The sequence below is a fragment of the Neophocaena asiaeorientalis genome, unplaced genomic scaffold (genome assembly GCF_003031525.2).
Source record: "Neophocaena asiaeorientalis asiaeorientalis breed wild unplaced genomic scaffold, Neophocaena_asiaeorientalis_V1.1 scaffold591, whole genome shotgun sequence".
In the NCBI taxonomy this organism is placed as follows: domain Eukaryota; kingdom Metazoa; phylum Chordata; class Mammalia; order Artiodactyla; family Phocoenidae; genus Neophocaena; species Neophocaena asiaeorientalis.
Window position 1 is genome coordinate 2170471 of NW_020173494.1, and position 11115 is coordinate 2181585.

General features: G+C 35.6%; 1 protein-coding gene across 1 annotated transcript; it reads right to left on the reverse strand.

Annotated features, from left to right (window-relative positions):
• Positions 1–492: 492 nt before the first annotated feature.
• Positions 493–2649, reverse strand: SPESP1 (sperm equatorial segment protein 1). Its single transcript, XM_024747502.1, has 3 exons — positions 2628–2649; positions 1649–2556; positions 493–522 (listed from the first exon to the last, which is right to left on the reverse strand). Exons 1-3 carry the CDS (start codon positions 2647–2649, stop codon positions 493–495), a joined length of 960 nt encoding a protein of 319 aa, XP_024603270.1.
• Between the last annotated feature and the right edge of the window lie 8466 nt (positions 2650–11115).

Sequence of the window (11115 nt, forward strand, 5' to 3'; positions counted from 1 at the left end):
AAAAAAAAAAAAAAAAAAGCAACAGTAGTAAACGGTAAAAGTGTTATTATGAAATAAAACCTTTGTAGTCCTTTTTGTAATATAGCTAATTGTGTGTGAATTATTTCTGATCCCTGCTACTCGCTCAGTCACCATATCCATTCAATCACCAAATCTTACTGATTCTACCTCTTAACTGCCACTTCTTTCCATCTTAGTCCAAGCTAAATTTGGCCTGCGCTCGGTACACTTCAACTTTTGCCTACTTTCAAAACCATAGCCAGAGTGGGTTGTTTTTTTTTTTTTAAACACAAATTTGATCATACCTAGCCTTTGCTTAAAATCTACTAATGGCTTCTCATTGATCATGGGATAAAGGCTAAAATCTTTAATAGGCAATTTGAGGCCTTGCAAGATCTATTCCAACCCTGTGTACCTTACCAGCTCCATCTTAAGATGCTCTCCATTGCCCTTCTATACTCCAGCTACTTCTTGAACTTGCCATACTCATTCTCAACTCAGAGCACTCACACGTGCTGTTCTCTCTTTCTGGAATGCTCCCTTCTCCCTTACACACACCCTCATCCTTCAGATCTCACTTTAAATGCTACTTTCTCAGGATAGCTTTCCCATTATTCTTGGTCTTAGTGAGGTCAAATTTCTCATACTTTTATAAAAACTGAAATTTAAAAATTGTTGAAGTTATGTCTGTCTTTGCTGCTATAATACGATTTCAAACAGAGAAGGAACTAAGTATCCCCAAATCCAGCATTTTGTCCTGCACATAGTAAAAGGTCAATAAATATTTATTAAACTATAAATGACTGACTTGATAAGTGAATAAATAAATGAATTTAAATATAATACCGGTCAAATCATGAAACAGAATTACCTGTACCATAATTACAATATTACAGTTAACCTAAATGGTGTTAGTCATCCTCCCAAATAAAAGATTTGCAAAGCTTCAGTGTATATGTATATAGACAAACAAAAAGAGAAAATAAGTGAGAATGATTTCATTACAAATCCCGGTTACAGTCCCTCACTGATACTCCAAAAGTATTTAACAACAAAGGAACAGGGATGTATCTTAATGTATCATCCACCTTTCAGAGGAGGCACATATATATTCAAATAAAAGTAGTTCTGATACATACTCCAACTATGCTATCCAGATAGAAAACTCAGATCCTCTGAAAGAGTAATAAAGACCACATATCCTAAAATTTTACATTTATATGCAATTATTGAAAACCAGCGACATATACAGACTGCACAAGTCTCTTAAGTCTTATAAAATGGATGAATTTACTAACCTATTCAAGTAAAATCAAAGCTTAAACATTTTATGGATTAGATCTTTATAACTTTTAAAATTAATGAGAAAAAACTACAAACTCCTGAATCAAAATTTTATTTTAAATTGTTAGGTTTTAGTGTATATGAAAACTTTTCATAATACATGACATATAAAGATGTTAGCACATTGAACTACAATAGAAAATGTTTTTATACAACTTTTGAATCACTAATATGCTTATTTCCCCTGTGAATGAATGCACAGTTAGCTTAGATCAACTTCCTCATGAATATCAAGTAGTTTTTAAAGTTTTATATTATTGTTTAATAACTTCCTAATAAGGTTTTGAGTTTCTCCTTGACTTACACATAATATTGTTTTTAATATATTGAATACTGCAGTAGCTTTTCCTCTCATCTCTGGTGGAACATATTTAATATCTAAATATTCAGGTAATTTAGATCTAGAATTGTACAGCATGTTAATAACAGTTTCAATGTCATCAACTCCATCACTGCTTTGTCCTAGTGGTAACATCTGGGATTTATACATTTTTTCTAATTTATGTTCTGCTGCTGTTGCTAGAGCAAGGCTTCGTTTTAGGTGTTCGTTAGAGGCTCGAATGTCTGCTCTATATTCTGGGTTGAAACTCTCAGGAAGAGGTACCTGTTGCACCTGTGAGCCAATATCTTCAATTTTTTTCAAAATGTCTTCATTATACAAATTGTGTGGTTCAGGATTTTCCATTTCATAGTTGCCTGAGAGCTGAGGAACATCTTCTGTGGCAATATCCAAGTCAGTGTTCCCACTTAAAGAGGTGACACCTTGACTTGTAAATGATTCAGTAACACTTGGCAATTGCTTTGGTGCCTCAGTTTGACTTACAGTTGGCTCTGGCTCTGGCTCTTCTTTCTCAATATAAGGTTCTTTTGCATGTAAATCAACAGAAATGTTATTTGGTTTAATTGACCAGAAAGCTGTACTTTTAGTATGTTTTTTCTTCTCTATTTCCAGTGTGAAGCCCCTAGTAGGGAAAGCTGTAGTTTCTTCACTGAGAGGATTGATTAAAACATCATTCTCAGCTGGAGCTTCATCATGTGTAAACTTTACCTCCTTAAATTTTGATACCCTCGATCCTACAGAATCAGCATTATTTGGAGACTCTGATCTTTCCTGATGACCTGGCTCCTTAGTGGGAATACTTAGTACTAGGTTCTGTAAAACTTGTACATAATGATTCAATTTTTGTTCTTCGTCAGGCGTCACAGTTATTCCTTAAGGGGAAAAAACCAAACAATAAGTAACATTTATTATTATGTATGACATACTGACAGAATCTACTCACCTAAATTTACTTCATATGCCATCACTTAAAAGTTGAGATAAAGAACCAAGAAATAAAGCACCTTTGACACAGTCAACTCTCATTTAAAGGAACAAAATTATTTTTTCAGATTCTTATTAAAACAGATGAGCAAAATTAGTGCAAAAGTTACATATTAACACAATTCTCTATATCTCTTTGCTTTTACTCTCCCATATAACTTATGATTCAGTAGGCAACTTACTGAAACAAAATTCTTGGTTATGTCCTCTAACACAGTGGTGTGCCGTAGTAGGCTTAGAGTGGCTCACCAGAGCCAATTATTAAATTTTTAGGAATTTTGTGAGCCAGATGGTAAAGACAGACATTGTTAAAAATTAAATTATCTGAATTTACAATTAAGTAAATGTATTCAAAACAAGGTAATATTCAAAACTTATCACTTTTATTTTATTTCATTTTCCTATTATTTATGCTCTTGAGGTTATTTACATCTATATGTTACAAATGCTATATAATGGTATGCCATTGTTTATCTCTTTCACCTCCCTGATGAGTGATATCCAGTAGGTAGTTTGAAATCAACCATGGTGAGAGTATCTGCCTCATGTAAATGGGCAAACACCATAAGTCAGGGTGTACCCACCTCTCGGAAAAGCCAGTTGTTAAACATTTACTGGTATACCACTGCCTTCAACCCAGCAAAAATCTAACTATAGCCTGTGGGTCACATCCACCCAAATATTTTCATAAATAAAGTTTTTTTGGAACTCAGTCAGTCTTGCCCCTTTGTTTATGTATTGTGTATGGCTGCTCTGGGCTGCAGCAGTAGAGTTGAATAGTTGGAACAGAGACGATATGGCCTACGAAGCTGAAAATACTATCTGGCCCTTTACAGAAAAAGTTTACTGATTCCTGGTTTAAATCATCCACATTTTACTCTTACAACAAAATGGCAGTTCTATTTATACTGGTATTTTGCAGTATCTGAGTGGTGAAGCCTCTCATTTCCAATGTGGAAAACGGAAAAGATTATTGAATAATATATTCTGAAATTCTGCTCAACTCCCCAACTCCAGAGTCAGAAGTTTTTAATTTTAAGTGCTAGAATTTTGTGTTACATGTAATTTTGAATTGATTTCGCCACTGTCATGGATACAAACTGATTTAATTCAAGGAAGTAAGTCACTTTTTCCCAAACACTAATGTATAACTTCTATCTGAACCCTCCCTCTGCAGGCAAAATGAAATAACAAACTTTCTGCTCAGGAGGCACTTTTATTCAGCTCTTTGGCAAGCACAAAATAGTCCAAAAACGATTTACCTCCTCTCGTCCTTAACTCATCTGTTACAACTTAGAAAGACCAGATGGAATTTTAATCAAAATTGAAATTATATTTCTAAATTTTAAAAATCTTAACCAGAACAGTTTAGTGAGTCAATGTGCTAGTGGAAAGACACTAGACTTGTCTACTAGAGATCTAGATTCTAAAAGGAGACTCTGTGTTTTATGTCACGTTCAGAAAAGTCTTGCATACCCCGAGATCCATTTGATGATGATGGGTGAAAAAAGAAAGATATAGAACATAAGGTAGATTTGTATATTATCCTTATAATTTTTTTTTTTTTTTGCAGTACGCGGGCCTCTCACTGCTGTGGCCTCTCCCGTTGCGGAGCACAGGCTCTGGATGCGCAGGCTCAGTGGCCATGGCTCACGGGCCCAGCCGCTCCGGGGTATGTGGGATCTTCCCGGACCGGGGCACGAACCCGTGTCCCCTGCATCGGCAGGCGGACTCTCAACCACTGCACCACCAGGGAAGCCCTATCCTTATAATTTTTATGAATCAGTGACATAGCATCATACATTTGTCTGTGAACTGAGAACTTTTTTAATGGATTAGAAGCATGACATACCAAATTCATGTGGGCATTTGCCCCAGAGGAGAGGGAATGGGACTGAAGTTGGTTATTAAAGGGGTCATTAGACTTATCTATAATGTTTTACTCTCTAAGCACACACACACAATCACTTAACATAGTAAACCATTAAAAGTCACATCTTAAAAAGGAAAATAACTTATTTATGTATTCTTATATTTATAAAATGCATTGTCCTGAATCTAGAGTTTTCCTGAAGGAAAATATTAAGTAAAATGAATTTGTAGCCTAGTGCAGTCAAAAAAAACCTTTCATTCTGGTCCTGGTTCTACCAGTTTCTAGCATCATGACCTTAGGTAACTACCTAATTTCTCTGAACATTTACTTAACTATGAAATTAAGATACTATATCTGCCCTTTTATCTCACAGAACTAAATAAATTAGTTATTTGAAAACACTTGAAAAGCTACAGAGCACTGTATAATATAATACTATTCTCTATGAAGGCAAAACTGGTTACATTTCTCATTTTAAAATATAAATTTAAATCCCTAAAAAGAAATAGGCTTTGGATTCTAGTTAGTAAAAAAACACTAGAAGCTCTCCTGCTAAAGATAAGGAACAAGATCAGAATACTAATATCTCCATTACTCTTTAACATCATGTCGGAGGTATCAGTCAATGTAATGAGACAAGATAACTGGAAGCATGAGAATTGGGAAGAAAAAGATAAAACTATCTTTATATGCAGATGATATAATTATACATCGAGATAACACAAAAGAATCCATTGAAAAGCTACTACATGGAGTAAGAGAATTCAGTAAAGTAGCAAGTTATAAAATCAACATACAAAAATCAATATACAAATATAAACCAGTTAGAAGATAAAATGAGAAAGAAGATGCTATTATAACAAAAAATGAAAGAAAATATCAAATCATAAATTTAAAAAGACATGTCCAAAATTTATATGAGGAATTATACTAGGCTGAATATAGACACCCAGAGACCAGGTCCTAATCTGGAACCTGTAAATGTTACCTCACAAATAAACGAGTCACAGGTATGAAATATACAGTATGGAAAATATAGTTATAATTATGTAATATCTTTGTATGGTGACAGATGGTAACTAGACTCATGGTGGTGATCATTTTGAAATGTACAGAAATATCCAATCACTGTAGTGTGTAACAGGAACTAACAGTGCTGTAGGTCAGTTATACTTCAAGAACAAACAAACAAAAACTCACAGAAAAAAGAGATTAGATCTATGGTTACCAGACGTGGGGGTGGGGGGGAGGGGAAATTGGACGAAAGCAGTCAAAAGGTACAAATTTCCAGTTATAAGATAAGGACTAGGGACGTAATGTACAATACGCTAAATATAACGCTGACGTACATTATATATGAAAGTTGTTAAGAGAGTAAATCCTAAGAGTTCTCATCACAAGGAAATTTTTTTTCTCTACTTCTTTAATTTGGTATCTACATGAGAAGACAGATGTTCACTAAACTTACTGTGGTAATCATTTCATGATGTATGTAAGTCAAATCACTATTCTGTATACCTTAAACTTATACAGTGCTGTATGTCAATTATAACTCAATAAAACTGGTGGTGGGGGGGAAAGAGAGGTAGATAAACAATAATTTTTTAAAAGAAAAGAAAAAAGAGTCTGTGCAGATGTGATTAAGTTAGGGATCTTGACAAAGGAGATTAACCTGGATTATCTGGGAGGGATCTAAATCCAGTGTTTTTATAAGAGAGAGACAGAGAGATATTTGAAACACACACAGAAGAGGAGGCAGAGTAGAGTGAAGCGGCCATAATATAAAGAATGAGAGACAAGGAAAATATTTTCTCCTAGAGCTTGCAGAGGGACCACAACTCTGCCCTACACCTTAATATTGGCTCAGTGATGCTGATTTTAGATTTTTAGCCTCTAGAACTGTGAGAGAATAAATTTCTGTTGTTTTGAGACACCAAGTTTGTGGTAATTTGTTATAGCAGTCACAGAAAACTGATACAGGAATATAATAAAATCTTCTGAAAGACATAATGTAAACTTCAACAAATAGACATACCATGTTCTAAAACAAGAAGATTCAAAATAAAGATGTTCAGATGTCAGATTCTCTGTTAATTTTACACTTAATATGTTCCTAGTAAAATATCATTAATATGTTAATAATATTAATGAAGCTATAAAAATAGATTATAAAGTTCATTTGAACAGAGTAAGAATAGCCAGAAAACAAGAGGCTAGCCCTATTATATATTAAAATATATTACAAAGCCTCTATTATAAAAATAGTATAGCATCGTACATGAATAGACAGATGAATGGAACAGAAAATACAGAAATAGATGCAATTGCATATTGAAATACAGCTAAAGGTGAGGGAAGGTTTCAATTTATGAATTATTCCAGCTAATAAATGAAGAAGCCATTTATAATTAGAATATAATTATTTTGCAATGTATCAATGATTATTTATATCACAAAAGACAAAATCAGACATATGCTTCCTGATAAAAGGACACAGTACCACCTATGAAGTGGTCTTGCAAAAAAGGTCAAACCTGAGTCTAACAAGTTTCTCTAGATGTAACTAACAACATATGGAAAGTACAAGAGACAACAAAAGAAAATATAAAGTACACCATGGGCATATACTCAGCAAAATCTAGACTATGGAAAGCTATAGGACATATGATCCAATTTCCTCAACAACTGTAAGGGGAAAAATAGAGATGAAGGAGGAACTATAGACTAAAAGAGAACTAACAAACATATCAATGAATTACATGCATGAATCTTATTTGAATCTGAATTCAATTAAACTGGAAAAGAGAGAATCAGGAAAGTTTGAACACTGACCAAGATATTTGATATTAAGAAATTATTATCTTTTTAGGTGTGAAATTCACATGTTGTAGTTTTTTTTTTTTTTTGTGGTATGCGGGCCTCTCACTGCTGTGGCCTCTCCCGTTGCAGAGCACAGGTTCCGGATGCGCAGGCTCAGCAGCCATGGCTCACGGGCCCAGCTGCTCCACGGTACGTGGGATCTTCCCGGACCGGGGCACGAACCCATGTCCCCTGCAACGGCAGGCGGACTCTCAACCACTGCGCCACCAGGGAAGCCCACATGTTGTAGTTTTTTAAGGTACTTATATTTTAGTGCTTTATACTGAAATATTTACTGATAAAATTATGTGACGTCTGGAATTTGCTTCTAAATAATCCAAGTCTTAGGAGTTGGGGAGAGGGACTAAGCCTTGGGGAGAGGGATCAAGGAGGTAAGGTGGAAAGGAATGCGGGTGGAAATATCAATGAAACAAGATTAATTATAGGTTAATAATAGTTGAAACTGGTTATAGATATATGAAGATTATACCATTCTTTCTACTTGTGTATATATTTAAACTTCTCCATGATAAAATGTTTTTAAAAACCTGTTTTGGAAAAATTTTAATTCTGGGCAACTATTCATAAGCAAATCTAAAGTCCGCAACCAACAGTGGTTTAAATGCTTCTTAAAAGACATTGCTATTAGATTACAGTCTGCTAAACATTCAATTTTTAATTAACTTGTCTCTTCTCAAAGTAGTAAATAGGATACCCAGGTTACTATTAGGCAAATTAGATTGTCAAAGGACAGAAATAGGTGATACTTATTGCTAGTTGATTCCTAAAAGAACTGAAGTACTCATAATCCCTTTATACTGAAACTCAGGCAACTCTAAAAATCCTGTTCATGGCTGCCTAAAAACAGAGCACCCTACCTTCTACCTTGCTTTCCCTCCCTTCTTCATGTACTCTGTCTATACACTGTTCTATTGTTAAATTCATCCTCTCCACACACACTTCCCACCTCCTTTTTTCCTCCAAAAACATCTACATATTTCATATTGACTGCTCTTGCCAGTCAATTTGATCATTATAAAATTGTTCACAAAGCATCTGAAAAAGAATAAATATGTATATGTATAACTGAATCACTTTGCTGTATACCTGAAGCTAACACAACATTGTAAATCAACTATACTCCAATATAAAATAAAATTTTTTTAAATGTTCACAAAGCAAGGTAGTAAAAGATAATGAAGGCTCAAATATCCCTACAAATGCCCCTGGCCACTGTGAAAATCTGCTTTTCCCCATTCTTCAGGAGGTGCTAGAAAGATGAACAAAATTCAAATTCTTACAAAGACCAGACTACTCTGCTAGAAGTTTGGTTATTATACTTTGGATATTTGCAGTCTACCCTGGTGTACTTTATAATATTCCCTCTATGTTCACCAGTTAGTGATCCAACCAAACACTGCAATGTCTTAGAATGTGGCTAAAGTAAGAATCTCTTCCACCCTGAGAAGCCATAATGCTGCCTGGAAAGTGCCTCAACTAAGCAGAATGGCTACCTGCTAATGCAGGCTTGAGGTTTAACAGGAATCACAGATATGGAGATTATATCAATAGCTGAGCTTGGGACTGCCTGCACTTTTCCTCTTGGAATAGTACAGGGAGAATTAGTCACATGACAGAAATAACAGAAAAGTAAACAAAATAGTAAAACTGTAGGAACAAAAGTAGCATGAAATCTGAAGGGGAAATTGGAAAACAGTGATTAAAAAGACCATAACAGCTCTGACTGACTGAGCGATTACTATGTGCCAGGCACTATACTAAAGGCTTTGGATGTGAAATGCTTTTTAAAATTAATTAATTAATTAATTAATTAATTAATTTATGACTGTGTTGGCTCTTTGTTGCTGCGAGCGGGCTTTCTCTAGTTGCAGCGAGCGGGGGCTACTCTTCGTTGCGGTGCACGGGCTTCTCATTGCAGTGGCTTCTCTTGTTGTGGAGCACAGGCTCTAGGCGTGCAGGCTTCAGTAGTTGTGGCATGCGGGCTCAGGAGTTGTGGCTCACAGGATCTAGAGTGCAGACTCAGTAGTTGTGGCACACGGGCTTAGGTGCTCCGCGGCATGTGGGATCTCCCCAGACCAGGGCTCGAACCCGTGTCCCTGCATTGGCAGGCGGATTCTTAACCACCGTGCCACCAGGGAAGTCCCTTGAGTGTTTTAATAAAGAGGAAAAGGAGGACACCTAGAAAGGATAAGTAATTTGCCTGATATTATATTTAATTTATAAGTGGTAATAAGGGATCCAAACACAGGCTGCCTTACTTCAAGCAGGTACACATAACAAGTACACAATGTTGTCATAAAAAGATGACACTAGGATGCTGGCAAAATAGTAAAAATATGATAATAAAATTGTTCTGAAGGAATTCAGCTCTATTTTTAAATACACATGAATACTAAAATATCATAAATAAATAGGTAAAATATACAAAATTTTGCTCTACTGTCAACTGGAACAAAATATATCCCTTTCATGTATTAAGATGTATTGGCAATATTAAAAATAACTGATCCAAATTTAACATGTTTTCTTTCTTTCTCTCTTTCCTTCTCTCTCTCTCTCTCTCTCTCTCCTTCCCACACCACGCTGTGGGATCTTACTTCCCTGACCAGGGATCAAACCTGCGCCCCCTGCAGTGAAAGCACAGTCTTAACCAGTGGACCACCAGGGAAGTCCCTAACGTTTTCTTAACACAAAGTATGGGTAGGAACTGACAGTCAATGACTTACAAAGGAATATACTCACTTCACACAGAGGTAAAAAAGCAAATTAATTAATTTTGAGTTTATTCTGAGGAAAATAATAAAATCATGATTTAAAATGAGTAATGAGGGCTTCCCTGGTGGCACAGTGGTTGAGAGTCCGCCTGCCGATGCAGGGGACACGGGTTCGTGCCCCGGTCCGGGAAGATCCCACATGCCGCGGAGCGGCTGGGCCCGTGAGCCATGGCTGCTGAGCCTGCGCGTCCGGAGCCTGTGCTCCGCAACGGGAGGGGCCACAACAATGAGAGGCCCGCGTACCGCAAAAAAGAAAAATAATAAAAAAAATAAATAAAATGAGTAATGAAATATAAAACTTCAATCAACAAACAGTACATTCAAAACACACACTTCCTCCTCATAGAATAGTCAATTAAAGGAGGAAGAAGAGGGTTAAGGAATAACATAAAAGTCAATTAGCATGAAAACTTGCTAAAATTCACTGTTCATAAACAAATGCAAGTTAAAAACAATTTTTCTTTTACCAATTAGGCAGAAAAAAATTTTAAACAATAAAACCTAGGATTGTCATGTGCATAACTTCCTTACTTTCTGATCCCGAATTTTCATTAGTCTCTCTCTAGCACGCTGGTCTTTTCTTTATAAAACTTGGGATAATTTTGATTATGTATATATTTAATGTTTGCTAACTGCTACATATGATAAGCTCTTTGAGAGCTGTGACCATGTCTGCTTTGTTTTCTGTTTCCCCTGTTCTAACCAGTGCCTAGCACGACAGTAGACAGTCAAAAGGCATCTGTTAAATGAATGATTAAATGAATGAACCAAATGCTGGCAAGTATGTAAATTAATTGTACTTCCCATAATTTACTTTAAGGAAATAATCACAAGCAAAAAAGTTTCTAAAGAAGAATGCTGTAGAGGAAAACTAAGCTCCATGTTATGTTTAAGATAAATCTGCGGTCTAAAGACTGTTT

Bases quoted from the DNA above. Each gene is read 5' to 3' on its own strand.
- SPESP1 (XM_024747502.1), bottom strand. From the start codon at position 2,649: ATGGCATATGAAGTAAATTTAG. The intron at 2,557-2,627 runs GTGAGTAGATTC...TTTCCCCTTAAG, and splicing joins GGCATATGAAGTAAATTTAG to GAATAACTGTGACGCCTGAC. The intron at 523-1,648 runs GTAAGTCAAGGA...TTCCAGAAAGAG, and splicing joins TATTAAAAACAATATTATGT to AGAACAGCACGTGTGAGTGC.